Source organism: Diprion similis, chromosome 14, assembly GCF_021155765.1.
Source record: "Diprion similis isolate iyDipSimi1 chromosome 14, iyDipSimi1.1, whole genome shotgun sequence".
Lineage (NCBI taxonomy): Eukaryota > Metazoa > Arthropoda > Insecta > Hymenoptera > Diprionidae > Diprion > Diprion similis.
Window position 1 is genome coordinate 9,658,431 of NC_060118.1, and position 16,385 is coordinate 9,674,815.

General features: G+C 41.5%; 2 protein-coding genes across 2 annotated transcripts; one reads left to right on the forward strand and one right to left on the reverse strand.

Moving 5' to 3' along the window:
- Positions 1-589: 589 nt before the first annotated feature.
- Positions 590-1,416, reverse strand: LOC124414472 (15-hydroxyprostaglandin dehydrogenase [NAD(+)]-like). Its single transcript, XM_046895419.1, is given in 3 exon segments — positions 590-735; positions 1,050-1,176; positions 1,324-1,416. Coding segments are annotated over 3 exon segments (366 nt in total).
- An 830-nt stretch (positions 1,417-2,246) lies between these two features.
- On the forward strand, positions 2,247-6,580 carry LOC124414473. Its single transcript, XM_046895420.1, has 13 exons — positions 2,247-2,392; positions 2,624-2,750; positions 3,066-3,172; positions 3,288-3,461; positions 3,546-3,700; positions 3,877-4,021; positions 4,452-4,579; positions 4,807-4,954; positions 5,337-5,463; positions 5,540-5,646; positions 5,749-5,922; positions 6,093-6,247; positions 6,390-6,580. The coding sequence occupies exons 1-13, from the start codon at positions 2,300-2,302 to the stop codon at positions 6,529-6,531; spliced, it is 1,782 nt and encodes a 593-aa protein (XP_046751376.1). The 5' UTR covers positions 2,247-2,299; the 3' UTR covers positions 6,532-6,580.
- Positions 6,581-16,385: the final 9,805 nt, after the last annotated feature.

A 16,385-nucleotide genomic window follows, 5' to 3' on the forward strand; every position in this document is an offset into this window, starting at 1 on the left:
TATTCATATTATATTTTAGAAAGTAAAGCTGAAACAAGGACATAAATGAAACCACACGGCGCGAAATGTGTGAGAAATATTTCAGAAATGTCGCAACATTTTAGATTCACTACACAATTTCAGGAATATTTCAGGTACGATATAACATTTCCGATGTGATAAATATATTTCTGAAATGTTTCAAGTGAAATATAACATCACCGAAATTTTCGAAATGTTTCGGAAATATGTCAATCTTGAGGTCAAATTTTCGAAAATTTTACAAACTGCAAAGTAATTTATTGAAAACGCCTGAATATCTGCAGATACATGTTAGCAAAAATTTAAGTCAAACGACAACGTGCAAGAGTACAAGATAGATGTACAAGAAAAGGTAACACAGGTTTTCACTGCATGCGTCAAACGAAAATACGAATCAAGACTGCTTCCTCGACGAGGCCACAAGGGTGAATCGATCAGGGATGAAAACCTCCTGGGCCGGTTCTCCGGCTTCCGAAATCCAGACACTGCCACTGTTTCCTCTTGATATTATGTTGATGTGGTTAAAAAAATTGCACTTTCCAATTGAATAGCGCTGTTCAATTGCAAATTACTGTCGGTCACATCCGACGTTAAATGGAATACTTACTAGATTGATGTTAATCGTAAGCTCATATTGGGTTTCATTCGCTATACCAGCGTTGTTGATCACAATATCGAGTCCACCCAGTTCCTCGGTGACTTTGACGAACGCAGCTGGTTCCCAAAATTGAACAGATTTGATATTAATTGAAAACTGGTACCGAATTCGTGGTTCACATTCATTAGTTCGTGTACTTTAACAAGAGCCATCAGCTTCTTGAATTAAAATTTCTATTTTCAAGATGGTCTATCTTTTTGTAGCACTAACTCCTCCCCCCCCCCCATTCGTGACCACGTGCTATAAACCATCACCTGGATCTTACAAAAGTCGTCGTCTCTGACTTACACAATTTCTGAATTACATGTAACCGTCAATTTCATTCTGTTAGTAGGGAAGAGAAATTTTCCAATACACGCAGTTCTATCACCTTTGAATTCGATGTCCTTCGTCACGTCGCAGACGATGAAGATAGCTCGACCATCACCAAATTTGGCGTTCAATTTATTCGCCGATTCTAGACCTCGAGACGTTGCCAAATCCAGAATGGCGACATGCTACACACGAAGAAACGTGAAAAATGAAACAATCGTCACTGACCACCACCTTTCACATCTGCTTGATCCATGCATCGACAGATTTCTAATTCTTTACATCACGTTTGGTCAATTTAATTTTTTATACTCTTGATTTTCACTACTCACCGCAGCTCCATTTCGTAGTAGTTCCGTCGCGTAGGCGAAGCCTATTCCTCTAGCTCATCCTGTGATGAGCGCAATTTTGTCTTCTACCTGCATGACTTCTGACAAAAATTGAGATTCGCTTGGCGTTATATATCTTCAGCAAGGGTGCAAAAAAGTATTATCCAGTAAAAAAAACAGAATAATTACCCCAAGAGTCGAGATATTATGTAAGCAAGTCGTAATGCCGGAATACTTGAGTCTGCTTACAAAATTTATTGCTCTTCACATATCTAAATTTATAATTCAAAGTTACATAAGTAAATTATTGATTACTCATCGCTTGCAACCACTGACGTGTCGTGCTTCCAAATGCGTTTTAATCGGGAAATTTAATTTTGGAGTGGTGAGTGAACGTAATAATTTATTCTTGCAGTTTTATATTGTAAATTTAGGTATGTATGGAATTCAAACTGTAGCGCGTTAGGTAAGTATTATCAATAAAGTAGAGTTGTCAATTATCAACCACATGCGAGCGCCTCTCTGTGTACTTTTAGCCAGCACGCATGATTTCCGAATTCAGTACGTTCTTAGCGTGGTGACATTAAGCTTGTGCAAAGGTAAAATAATAAAACCTTAGTTTATTATTAATTATTCTCTAATTTATAAACACAACTCACTTGTGTAAATATAAACCCAAAATCAAGTATTGGATGCATTTTTTACTGCAAATTAAAAGTGAATTTATTACACTAAGAGTAAAAACTCAGAAACTCGTTCTCACGAATTTACAAGTCACTGGAGCGATGTTTGAATATTGATTACTAAACATTTATACAAGGCATGTGAGGAACAATAAATTTCATAAACAGATTCAAGTATTCCGGCATGACGTCTTATTTGCATACTATTAGCGCCATTCTTGTGTTTTCTGAACATCATATTCATTTACAACAGGATTTGACGTTTTACGGCGAAAACATCCGACTTATCAGAAAATATGCAAGTGAAAAACAAAATTGCGCTAGTCACAGGAGGAGCTAGAGGGATAGGATTTGCCTACGCAACAGAATTGCTGCGAAACGGAGCTGCGGTAAGTGTTGAAAATACAAAAAAGCCCAGCAATCTTCCAATTTCAGTCGCCTGATAATTAATATTGCTCGTTATCGGTCCGCACCAAATCGATAAAAATGTAACAATCAGCTTGTATAAACATATAAATGATATCGATAATTTGTAATCTGTCGATGAATAGATCCAGCAGATATGAAGAGTTGGTTGTGACTGTTGTTTAATGTTTTACGCTTCCTCGATCCACCTACAGCATGTGGCTATCTTGGATTTAGAAACGTCTTCAGGTCTAGAATCGGCGGACAAATTGAACGCCGAATTTGGTGATGGCCGAGCTATCTTCATCGTCTGCGACGTGACAAAGGACAGCGAATTCAAAGGTGATAGAACTGCGTGTATTGGAAAATAACTCTTGCCTACTAACAGAATGAAATTGACGGTTACTTGTAATTCAGAAATTGTGTAAGTCAGAGACGTCGACTTTTGTAAGATCCAGGTGATGCTTTATAGCACGTGGACACGAAGGGGGGGGGGGGGGGGAGTTAGTGCTACAAAAAGATAGACCATCTTGAAAACAGAAATTTTAATTCAAGAAGCTGATGTCTCTTGTCAAAATACACGAACTAATGAATGTGAACCACGAATTCGGTACCAGTTTTCAATTAATATCAAATCTGTGAAATTTTCGGAACAAGCTGCGTTCGACAAGGTCATAAAGGAACTAGGTGGACTGGACATTGTGATCAACAACGCTGGTATAGTGAACGAATGGCGATATGACCTGGCGATTAATATCAATCTAGTATGTATTTCAAACTCTCTGCAGTATTTTGCCACTTAATGTTACATGTGACCGATCGTAATTCGCATACCCGGCTCTACGTGAAAAACGAATGATTCCATCATATTCTGTTCAGACAGCCGTGGTGAGAGGGACCATGCTGGGTCTGCAGTACATGGGAAAGGACAAGGGTGGCAAAGGTGGTGTTATAGTCAACGCTGCTTCTATCTATGGTCTTGAACCATCACCCTGGTCGCCAGTCTACGGGGCAACTAAACACGGTGTTGTTGGCCTGAGTAGATCTTTCGGGGTAAGATTCATCACCGCGATACCACATGAACTCCAACTTCGTCATGCGCTGCAGGTGAAGACTACTTGTTGACGCTTGTTGCAGTTACCATATTATTACGACAAGACGGGTGTTAAAGTGTTGGCGATGTGCCCGTCGTTCACAGACACGAAATTCTTAACGGAATCTGGTTCCTACCTCGGTCCCTTCGTGGACGTGGAAGTGGCTATGCATGACGTGAAGAACCAAGCGATTCAAAAGTAGGCGAAGCTTCACTCTGTCTGAATGAGTATATCAGAACCATTACTGATCATGACTTTAAAACAAGATTTCTATCGGTGTGATGTTGAAGTATATTTTCCGAAGATTTAGATACAGTACTTCTCTTCTCAAATATGAATGCATCTGTTGATTTTCGACATCTTTCGCTTCTCAGACCCGAGGACGTCGCGAAGGCCTTAGTGGACATAATCCCGAGAGCAAACAGTGGCAGTATCTGGATTTCGGAGGATGAACAACCCGTCTGCGAAGTTTTCATCCCTGACCGTTTCGCTTTGATGGCTTCGTCAAGGGAGCAGCATTAATTTATGTATTCACTAAACACCTGTGATTAAAACGTGTGTTTATTCCGACCTTCGCCTGTTCTTGTTTCATTTCCATTCTCGCTGCCATCTGTCCGCAAATACTTATAGTTTCTCAAAAACTCAATTCACAGGTGATTGTAGAAAAAAATTTTAATGGGTACTTTGAAGAATCCAGCTGTAGTGGTTTCGCTTTTTCATTTTTTCGATGTTTCAAAAAATTTTATTCACTTGGCCGTTCAATCGAACACGAGATTTTTATTATCTCCGAGTTTCGTTGAGGCTTCTGCAAGGGCATCGAATGACATTGATTAAACAAACAAAAAAACAAATAAAAATAAAAAAAAAATGCGTTACATAACACTTGATCCATTTGCGCTCCTTGTGAAAAATATAAGTCATCTTGTGATTAGATACACTCGTGTTTTAGCTAGTGCTCTTATTGTTAATAGTAAGGGAATATCAAAGTGGCAAATATCTGATTTGGGTGCTCTTGGCCTGTCAACCTTTATTCTGTATTGTTGAGAGGATACTGAATGTGCCGCCTGATTTTTACAGGTATGTATGGCAGTGTGTTTACTGCGTACGTACTCGTAACATATGTAAAACCCTATTTTCCCCTTCACAGTCTTGCATAATTCGCCAAACGCTCACAGGTCGAAGGGTATCGTAAATTTCGTGTCGATAACGCTGTTTACGTTAGGTCAGGACCTTTGTGGTTGGAGCAACAATTTTGCTGTCATATATAAACGGCTGATGGTTGCAATACTGTGTAGTTTTCGTTAACTCTTTGTGACGGTTAGAAAGAATTCACGAAAGAAGATATACATTCAATTGGAAATGGATTTCACTAACAAAGTTGTACTGCTCACCGGTGGTGCGATCGGAATTGGTTTTGAATACGCTAAAGAACTTCTGCGTAACGGAGTTAAGGTGAGTCTTTATACGGCTTAAGAGTTATTGACGAGTTATCACTGTTAATCTACCGAATATCTACTTCAACCGCTGTGTTTGGTGTCTCAGGTGAATATTTACTTTAGAAAGCATGTGTTTTAAGTATTTGAGGTCAAGGAATCGGATTATGACCATGCAAAATTATATTTTCAATTCTCAAGGCCTCGAAGTTGAAGAATTTTTTATCACATCTCAAAATGGCGTCACAGAACAAACTATCATTTTCTTTCATCGGGATGAATTCTTTTTTCGAAAAACATTGATTGATAATATTTTTGATTTCAAATACGCTAACGTATCAAATTGACGCACGTAAATATAAACAATTCTGTAACTAACAAAACAATCGGACGTACAACAGCATTTGGCCATCTTGGATTTGCCAACATCGTCTGGAGCAGAAACGGCGACTAAATTGAACACCGAATTTCCCAATGCACGGGTGATTTTCATCGTTTGCGATGTTACAAATGACAACGAATTCGAAGGTGAGTGATACCTATCAATAATTCGTGACAATAAACCGCTGTATCCGTTACATCTATCTATAAAATTTTCCCCAAGCCGCGTTCGCCAAGACCGTCAAGGAGTTCGGTGGACTTGACATCGTGATCAACAACGCTGGTATATTGAATGAAAAAAAGTGGAAACTGATGATCGACATCAATGTGGTGAGTGGCTAAAACTTCAATGCTGTACGAAAAGCAATGATCGACAATCGATCAATGCTGCTGATCGAGTATTAATGATTTCTCTCGTTATTCATTGCTCAGACTGCCGTGGTGAAAGGGACGATGTTGGGCTTCCAGTACATGGGTAAGGACAAGGGTGGCAAGGGTGGCATCATCGTAAATACCGCTTCCATATTTGGACTCGATCCAGTCGAATGGTTCCCAATTTATGACGCGACCAAGTTCGCGGTTATTGGCCTGAGTCGATCGTTCGGGGTAAGATTTGCGAAAAACATTTGAAAATATTACGAGTACTTTCACCATCTGGACACGTCTTACACTGACGGCCTGATTTCACTCACCCTCAAACCTTGACCGCGTGAAATTGTCTTTCACTCAAAAGAATCTCAGATTTTTCGTCAATGTAATGACCCTTACCATTCCAGTTGCCCTACCACTACGAGAAAACGGGTGTTGCAGTGCTGGCGATGTGTCCTGGAGTCACGGATACAGCTTTGGCGGCGGGTGCTGGTAACGGTTTGGGGTCTTATGTAGACCCAAAATTGGCCATAGATGGATACAAGAAATTTCCGTTGCACAAGTTAGTAGAGCTCTGTTTTGTCGATTGAGAGTTAAGTGGGATGGATGGTCAGTAATGGGCATTTGATGTGTGATCAGAGTCGTTTTTTCTCGGTGGAAGATCGTGTCGCTGGATAATTTTAAAAAGACTTTTTGTTTCCCAGGCCGGAAGTCGTCGGAAAAGCTCTGGTGGAGATCATCCAGAGAGGGAAGAGCGGCAGTGTATGGATATCGGAGGGTGGAGAACCGGTTACCGAAGTTTTCATTCCCGATCGATTCGAACTGATAGCCTCTTCCAGAAAGTAACGCTCATACTGATACTTGTCGACAAAACTTGATGGGAAGATGCGGCTTGAGTTTTGCTTGAATTCGCACCTGGACAAGTGATCGAAAATATGGTGATTGATGCATACTTCAATTTGAAAGTGCGGTTGAATTTAGTCGTGCAATTTACTCGAATAATCATGCAACACTAGAATACTGTTGGAAATGTTCTTGAATTTACTACATATTTACGACGAAAGAATGCAGCTGTATGAAATATTTCCTGTTTTGGAGTGAATGAAATTTCCAATAAAGTTTGGTAATTTTGCTTGAAGTTACGGAATTGTGTACTGTATGTATTGTGATTGTACATTTATGATACATTTAGTGTACAGTATTTGGAATATACTGAATATGCTGCTCAATTTATGTTATAAATGTTGGAAGAAAATTGATTACAGTCTGTTGAAAATAAAAATCTAGTATAGCAGGAAGAATTAATTATAGATCTGTACTAATTTAACTCTGCGGTTTCGATTATTAGATAGACCAGATGACACTGTGGAATTCGAAAACTTTGCACGTGGACTTTGAATTCTATAGACAGAGTTCGTAATTCCCAAACGTAAGTTCTGTCACAACCCGAAGAATTATTACCTTGACTTGATCGTATGTCATTTGAAAGTTATTTTGGAGCCAAGAATCCGAAGGGGTTAGACTTACTTTTTCTTTGTGTAGAAGATTTTCTGTGTTGGACAAGACTTTTATGGCCCTGATTTGACTGAATAGACGCTCAGAAACTCTGAAAATAGAGAAATAGCGTAAGACCAAGAGCGGAGAGAAGGCGATGAAAATCTGCAGTTTTTCGGCTGTAACTTTGCAGGTGTTGCTCGCAGCGTATCGGGACTGCGATTAATCGATTCCTCCCGCAAAATCACGTCGGAATAGTACCCTCAAGAATTAATTGCAGCACTTTTCAAAGTCGTCGAAATTTTCGCCAAAAATGCAAAGGGGTTAGCCTTGGATTTTTTTTGGCCGAAAAATCTTTTGTCTGGGAATCGATCCGTATGACGCTTTTTAGACTAATTCGACGCCCAGGAACTCAGAAAACACATGAAAAATAGCCTAGGACCAGCAGCGGAGAAATGGCGATGAAAATCTGCAGTTTTTCGGCTGTAACTTTGCAGGTGTTGCTCGCAGCGTATCGGGACTGCGATTAATCGATTCCTCTCGCAAAATCACGTCGGAATAGTACCCTAAAGAATTGATTGCAGCACTTTTCAAAGTCGTCGAAATTTTCGCCAAAAATGCAAAGGGGTTAGCCTTGGATTTTTTTTGGCCGAAAAATCTTTTGTCTGGGAATCGATCCGTATGACGCTTTTTAGACTAATTCGACGCCCAGGAACTCAAAAAACACACGAAAAATAGCCTAGGACCAGCAGCGAAGAGATGACGATGAAAATCTGCAGTTTTTCGGCTGTAACTTTGCAGGTGTTGCTCGCAGCGTATCGGGACTGCGATTAATCGATTCCTCTCGCAAAATCACGTCGGAATAGTACCCTAAAGAATTAATCGCAGCACTTTTCAAAGTCGTCGAAATTTTCGCCAAAAATGCAAAGGGGTTAGCCTTGGATTTTTTTTGGCCGAAAAATCTTTTGTCTGGGAATCGATCCGTATGACGCTTTTTAGACTAATTCGACGCCCAGGAACTCAGAAAATACATGAAAAATAGCCTAGGACCAGCAGCGGAGAAATGACGATGAAAATCTGCAGTTTTTCGGCTGTAACTTTGCAGGTGTTGCTCGCAGCGTATTAGGACTGCGATTAATCGATTCCTCTCGCAAAATCACGTCGGAGTAGTACCCTCAAGAATTAATTGCAGCACTTTTCAAAGTCGTCGAAATTTTCGCCAAAAATGCAAAGGGGTTAGCCTTGGATTTTTTTTGGCCGAAAAATCTTTTGTCTGGGAATCGATCCGTATGACGCTTTTTAGACTAATTCGACGCCCAGGAACTCAGAAAATACATGAAAAATAGCCTAGGACCAGCAGCGGAGAAATGACGATGAAAATCTGCAGTTTTTCGGCTGTAACTTTGCAGGTGTTGCTCGCAGCGTATTAGGACTGCGATTAATCGATTCCTCTCGCAAAATCACGTCGGAGTAGTACCCTCAAGAATTAATTGCAGCACTTTTCAAAGTCGTCGAAATTTTCGCCAAAAATGCAAAGGGGTTAGCCTTGGATTTTTTTTGGCCGAAAAATCTTTTGTCTGGGAATCGATCCGTATGACGCTTTTTAGACTAATTCGACGCCCAGGAACTCAGGAAACACATGAAAAATAGCCTAGGACCAGCAGCGGAGAAATGGCGATGAAAATCTGCAGTTTTTCGGCTGTAACTTTGCAGGTGTTGCTCGCAGCGTATCGGGACTGCGATTAATCGATTCCTCTCGCAAAATCACGTCGAAATAGTACCCTAAAGAAATAATTGCAGCACTTTTCAAAGTCGTCGAAATTTTCGCCAAAAATGCAAAGGGGTTAGCCTTGGATTTTTTTTGGACGAAAAATCTTTTGTCTGGGAATCGATCCGTATGACGCTTTCTAGACTAATTCGACGCCCAGGAACTCAGAAAACACATGAAAAATAGCCTAGGACCAGCAGCGGAAAAATGGCGATGAAAATCTGCAGTTTTTCGGCTGTAACTTTGCAGGTGTTGCTCGCAGCGTATCGGGACTGCGATTAATCGATTCCTCTCGCAAAATCACGTCGGAATAGTACCCTAAAGAATTAATTGCAGCACTTTTCAAAGTCGTCGAAATTTTCGCCAAAAATGCAAAGGGGTTAGCCTTGGATTTTTTTTGTCCGAAAAATCTTTTGTCTGGGAATCGATCCGTATGACGCTTTTCAGACTAATTCGACGCCCAGGAACTCAGAAAACACATGAAAAATAGCCTAGGACCGGCAGCGGAGAAATGACGATGAAAATCTGCAGTTTTTCGGCTGTAACTTTGCAGGTGTTGCTCGCAGCGTATCGGTACTGCGAATAATCGATTCCTCTCGCAAAATCACGTCGGAATAGTACCCTAAAGAATTAATTGCAGCACTTTTCAAAGTCGTCGAAATTTTCGCCAAAAATGCAAAGGGGTTAGCCTTGGATTTTTTTTGGCCGAAAAATCTTTTGTCTGGGAATCGATCCGTATGACGCTTTTTAGACTAATTCCACGCCCAGGAACTCAGAAAACACATGAAAAATAGCCTAGGACCGGCAGCGGAGAAATGACGATGAAAATCTGCAGTTTTTCGGCTGTAACTTTGCAGGTGTTGCTCGCAGCGTATCGGTACTGCGATTAATCGATTCCTCTCGCAAAATCACGTCGGAATAGTACCCTAAAGAATTAATTGCAGCACTTTTCAAAGTCGTCGAAATTTTCGCCAAAAATGCAAAGGGGTTAGCCTTGGATTTTTTTTGGCCGAAAAATCTTTTGTCTGGGAATCGATCCGTATGACGCTTTTCAGACTAATTCGACGCCCAGGAACTCAGAAAACACATGAAAAATAGCCTAGGACCGGCAGCGGAGAAATGACGATGAAAATCTGCAGTTTTACGGCTGTAACTTTGCAGGTGTTGCTCGCAGCGTATCGGGACTGCGATTAATCGATTCCTCTCGCAAAATTACGTCGGAATAGTACCCTAAAGAATCAATTGCAGCACTTTTCAAAGTCGTCGAAATTTTCGCTAAAAATGCAAAGGGGTTAGCCTTGGATTTTTTTTGGCCGAAAAATCTTTTGTCTGGGAATCGATCCGTATGACGCTTTTTAGACTAATTCGACGCCCAGGAACTCAGAAAACACATGAAAAATAGCCTAGGACCAGCAGCGGAGAAATGACGATGAAAATCTGCAGTTTTTCGGCTGTAACTTTGCAGGTGTTGCTCGCAGCGTATCGGGACTGCGATTAATCGATTCCTCTCGCAAAATCACGTCGGAATAGTACCCTAAAGAATTAATTGCAGCACTTTTCAAAGTCGTCGAAATTTTCGCCAAAAATGCAAAGGGGTTAGCCTTGGATTTTTTTTGTCCGAAAAATCTTTTGTCTGGAAATCGATCCGTATGACGCTTTTCAGACTAATTCGACGCCCAGGAACTCAGAAAACACATGAAAAATAGCCTAGGACCGGCAGCGGAGAAATGACGATGAAAATCTGCAGTTTTACGGCTGTAACTTTGCAGGTGTTGCTCGCAGCGTATCGGGACTGCGATTAATCGATTCCTCTCGCAAAATTACGTCGGAATAGTACCCTAAAGAATCAATTGCAGCACTTTTTAAAGTCGTCGAAATTTTCGCTAAAAATGCAAAGGGGTTAGCCTTGGATTTTTTTTGGCCGAAAAATCTTTTGTCTGGGAATCGATCCGTATGACGCTTTTTAGACTAATTCGACGCCCAGGAACTCAGAAAACACATGAAAAATAGCCTAGGACCAGCAGCGGAGAAATGACGATGAAAATCTGCAGTTTTTCGGCTGTAACTTTGCAGGTGTTGCTCGCAGCGTATCGGGACTGCGAATAATCGATTCCTCTCGCAAAATCACGTCGGAATAGTACCCTAAAGAATTAATTGCAGCACTTTTCAAAGTCGTCGAAATTTTCGCCAAAAATGGCCTTGGATTTTTTTTGGCCGAAAAATATTTTGTCTGGGAATCGATCCGTATGACGCTTTTCAGACTAATTCCACGCCCAGGAACTCAGAAAACACATGAAAAATAGCCTAGGACCAGCAGCGGAGAAATGACGATGAAAATCTGCAGTTTTTCGGCTGTAACTTTGCAGGTGTTGCTCGCAGCGTATCGGGACTGCGATTAATCGATTCCTCTCGCAAAATCACGTCGGAATAGTACCCTAAAGAATTAATTGCAGCACTTTTCAAAGTCGTCGAAATTTTCGCCAGAAATGCAAAGGGGTTAGCCTTGGATTTTTTTTGGCCGAAAAATCTTTTGTCTGGGAATCGATCCGTATGACGCTTTTTAGACTAATTCCACGCCTAGGAACTCAGAAAACACATGAAAAATAGCCTAGGACCAGCAGCGGAGAAATGACGATGAAAATCTGCAGTTTTTCGGCTGTAACTTTGCAGGTGTTGCTCGCAGCGTATCGGGACTGCGATTAATCGATTCCTCTCGCAAAATCACGTCGGAATAGTACCCTAAAGAATTAATTGCAGCACTTTTCAAAGTCGTAGAAATTTTCGCCAAAAATGCAAAGGGGTTAGCCTTGGATTTTTTTTGTCCGAAAAATCTTTTGTCTGGGAATCGATCCGTATGACGCTTTTCAGACTAATTCGACGCCCAGAAACTCAGAAAACACATGAAAAATAGCCTAGGACCGGCAGCGGAGAAATGACGATGAAAATCTGCAGTTTTACGGCTGTAACTTTGCAGGTGTTGCTCGCAGCGTATCGGGACTGCGATTAATCGATTCCTCTCGCAAAATCACGTCGGAATAGTACCCTAAAGAATTAATTGCAGCACTTTTCAAAGTCGTAGAAATTTTCGCCAAAAATGCAAAGGGGTTAGCCTTGGATTTTTTTTGTCCGAAAAATCTTTTGTCTGGGAATCGATCCGTATGACGCTTTTCAGACTAATTCGACGCCCAGAAACTCAGAAAACACATGAAAAATAGCCTAGGACCGGCAGCGGAGAAATGACGATGAAAATCTGCAGTTTTACGGCTGTAACTTTGCAGGTGTTGCTCGCAGCGTATCGGGACTGCGATTAATCGATTCCTCTCGCAAAATTACGTCGGAATAGTACCCTAAAGAATTAATTGCAGCACTTTTCAAAGTCGTCGAAATTTTCGCCAAAAATGCAAAGGGGTTAGCCTTGGATTTTTTTTGGCCGAAAAATCTTTTGTCTGGGAATCGGTCCGTATGACGCTTTTTAGACTAATTCCACGCCCAGGAACTCAGAAAACACATGAAAAATAGCCTAGGACCAGCAGCGGAGAAATGACGATGAAAATCTGCAGTTTTTCGGCTGTAACTTTGCAGGTGTTGCTCGCAGCGTATCGGGACTGCGATTAATCGATTCCTCTCGCAAAATCACGTCGGAAAAGTACCCTAAAGAATTAATTGCAGCACTTTTCAAAGTTGTCGAAATTTTAGCCAAAAATGCAAAGGGGTTAGCCTTGGATTTTTTTTGGCCGAAAAATCTTTTGTCTGGGAATCGATCCGTATGACGCTTTTTAGACTAATTCGACGCCCAGGAACTCAGAAAACACATGAAAAATAGCCTAGGACCAGCAGCGGAGAAATGACGATGAAAATCTGCAGTTTTCCGGCTGTAACTTTGCAGGTGTTGCTCGCAGCGTATCGGGACTGCGATTAATCGATTCCTCTCGCAAAATCACGTCGGAATAGTACCCTAAAGAATTAATTGCAGCACTTTTCAAAGTCGTCGAAATTTTCGCCAAAAATGCAAAGGGGTTAGCCTTGGATTTTTTTTGGCCGAAAAATCTTTTGTCTGGGAATCGATCCGTATGACGCTTTTCAGACTAATTCGACGCCCAGGAACTCAGAAAACACATGAAAAATAGCCTAGGACCGGCAGCGGAGAAATGACGATGAAAATCTGCAGTTTTTCGGCTGTAACTTTGCAGGTGTTGCTCGCAGCGTATCGGTACTGCGATTAATCGATTCCTCTCGCAAAATCACGTCGGAATAGTACCCTAAAGAATTAATTGCAGCACTTTTCAAAGTCGTCGAAATTTTCGCCAAAAATGCAAAGGGGTTAGCCTTGGATTTTTTTTGGCCGAAAAATCTTTTGTCTGGGAATCGATCCGTATGACGCTTTTTAGACTAATTCCACGCCCAGGAACTCAGAAAACACATGAAAAATAGCCTAGGACCGGCAGCGGAGAAATGACGATGAAAATCTGCAGTTTTTCGGCTGTAACTTTGCAGGTGTTGCTCGCAGCGTATCGGTACTGCGATTAATCGATTCCTCTCGCAAAATCACGTCGGAATAGTACCCTAAAGAATTAATTGCAGCACTTTTCAAAGTCGTCGAAATTTTCGCCAAAAATGCAAAGGGGTTAGCCTTGGATTTTTTTTGTCCGAAAAATCTTTTGTCTGGGAATCGATCCGTATGACGCTTTTCAGACTAATTCGACGCCCAGGAACTCAGAAAACACATGAAAAATAGCCTAGGACCGGCAGCGGAGAAATGACGATGAAAATCTGCAGTTTTTCGGCTGTAACTTTGCAGGTGTTGCTCGCAGCGTATCGGTACTGCGATTAATCGATTCCTCTCGCAAAATCACGTCGGAATAGTACCCTAAAGAATTAATTGCAGCACTTTTCAAAGTCGTCGAAATTTTCGCCAAAAATGCAAAGGGGTTAGCCTTGGATTTTTTTTGGCCGAAAAATCTTTTGTCTGGGAATCGATCCGTATGACGCTTTTCAGACTAATTCGACGCCCAGGAACTCAGAAAACACATGAAAAATAGCCTAGGACCGGCAGCGGAGAAATGACGATGAAAATCTGCAGTTTTACGGCTGTAACTTTGCAGGTGTTGCTCGCAGCGTATCGGGACTGCGATTAATCGATTCCTCTCGCAAAATTACGTCGGAATAGTACCCTAAAGAATCAATTGCAGCACTTTTCAAAGTCGTCGAAATTTTCGCTAAAAATGCAAAGGGGTTAGCCTTGGATTTTTTTTGGCCGAAAAATCTTTTGTCTGGGAATCGATCCGTATGACGCTTTTTAGACTAATTCGACGCCCAGGAACTCAGAAAACACATGAAAAATAGCCTAGGACCAGCAGCGGAGAAATGACGATGAAAATCTGCAGTTTTTCGGCTGTAACTTTGCAGGTGTTGCTCGCAGCGTATCGGGACTGCGATTAATCGATTCCTCTCGCAAAATCACGTCGGAATAGTACCCTAAAGAATTAATTGCAGCACTTTTCAAAGTCGTCGAAATTTTCGCCAAAAATGCAAAGGGGTTAGCCTTGGATTTTTTTTGTCCGAAAAATCTTTTGTCTGGGAATCGATCCGTATGACGCTTTTCAGACTAATTCGACGCCCAGGAACTCAGAAAACACATGAAAAATAGCCTAGGACCGGCAGCGGAGAAATGACGATGAAAATCTGCAGTTTTACGGCTGTAACTTTGCAGGTGTTGCTCGCAGCGTATCGGGACTGCGATTAATCGATTCCTCTCGCAAAATTACGTCGGAATAGTACCCTAAAGAATCAATTGCAGCACTTTTCAAAGTCGTCGAAATTTTCGCTAAAAATGCAAAGGGGTTAGCCTTGGATTTTTTTTGGCCGAAAAATCTTTTGTCTGGGAATCGATCCGTATGACGCTTTTTAGACTAATTCGACGCCCAGGAACTCAGAAAACACATGAAAAATAGCCTAGGACCAGCAGCGGAGAAATGACGATGAAAATCTGCAGTTTTTCGGCTGTAACTTTGCAGGTGTTGGTCGCAGCGTATCGGGACTGCGAATAATCGATTCCTCTCGCAAAATCACGTCGGAATAGTACCCTAAAGAATTAATTGCAGCACTTTTCAAAGTCGTCGAAATTTTCGCCAAAAATGGCCTTGGATTTTTCTTGGCCGAAAAATCTTTTGTCTGGGAATCGATCCGTATGACGCTTTTTAGACTAATTCGACGCCCAGGAACTCAGAAAACACATGAAAAATAGCCTAGGACCAGCAGCGGAGAAATGACGATGAAAATCTGCAGTTTTACGGCTGTAACTTTGCAGGTGTTGCTCGCAGCGTATCGGGACTGCGATTAATCGATTCCTCTCGCGAAATCACGTCGGAATAGTACCCTAAAGAATTAATTGCAGCACTTTTCAAAGTCGTCGAAATTTTCGCCAAAAATGCAAAGGGGTTAGCCTTGGATTTTTTTTGGCCGAAAAATCTTTTGTCTGGGAATCGGTCCGTATGACGCTTTTTAGACTAATTCCACGCCCAGGAACTCAGAAAACACATGAAAAATAGCCTAGGACCAGCAGCGGAGAAATGACGATGAAAATCTGCAGTTTTTCGGCTGTAACTTTGCAGGTGTTGCTCGCAGCGTATCGGGACTGCGATTAATCGATTCCTCTCGCAAAATCACGTCGGAATAGTACCCTAAAGAATTAATTGCAGCACTTTTCAAAGTCGTCGAAATTTTCGCCAAAAATGCAAAGGGGTTAGCCTTGGATTTTTTATGGCCGAAAAATCTTTTGTCTAGAAATCGATCCGTATGACGCTTTTTAGACTAATTCCACGCCCAGGAACTCAGAAAACACATGAAAAATAGCCTAGGACCAGCAGCGGAGAAATGACGATGAAAATCTGCAGTTTTTCGGCTGTAACTTTGCAGGTGTTGCTCGCAGCGTATCGGGACTGCGATTAATCGATTCCTCTCGCAAAATCACGTCGGAATAGTACCCTAAAGAATTAATTGCAGCACTTTTCAAAGTCGTCGAAATTTTCGCCAGAAATGCAAAGGGGTTAGCCTTGGATTTTTTTTGGCCGAAAGATCTTTTGTCTGGGAATCGATCCGTATGACGCTTTTTAGACTAATTCCACGCCCAGGAACTCAGAAAACACATGAAAAATAGCCTAGGACCAGCAGCGGAGAAATGACGATGAAAATCTGCAGTTTTTCGGCTGTAACTTTGCAGGTGTTGCTCGCAGCGTATCGGGACTGCGATTAATCGATTCCTCTCGCAAAATCACGTCGGAATAGTACCCTAAAGAAATAATTGCAGCACTTTTCAAAGTCGTCGAAATTTTCGCCAAAAATGCAAAGGGGTTAGCCTTGGATTTTTTTTGGCCGAAAAATCTTTTGTCTGGGAATCGATCCGTATGACGCTTTTTAGACTAATTCGACGCCCAGGAAC

Bases quoted from the DNA above. Each gene is read 5' to 3' on its own strand.
- LOC124414473 (XM_046895420.1), top strand. From the start codon at position 2,300: ATGCAAGTGAAAAACAAAATTGCGCTAGTCACAGGAGGAGCTAGAGGG. The intron at 2,393-2,623 runs GTAAGTGTTGAA...ATCCACCTACAG, and splicing joins TGCTGCGAAACGGAGCTGCG to CATGTGGCTATCTTGGATTT. The intron at 6,248-6,389 runs GTTAGTAGAGCT...TTTGTTTCCCAG, and splicing joins AAGAAATTTCCGTTGCACAA to GCCGGAAGTCGTCGGAAAAG.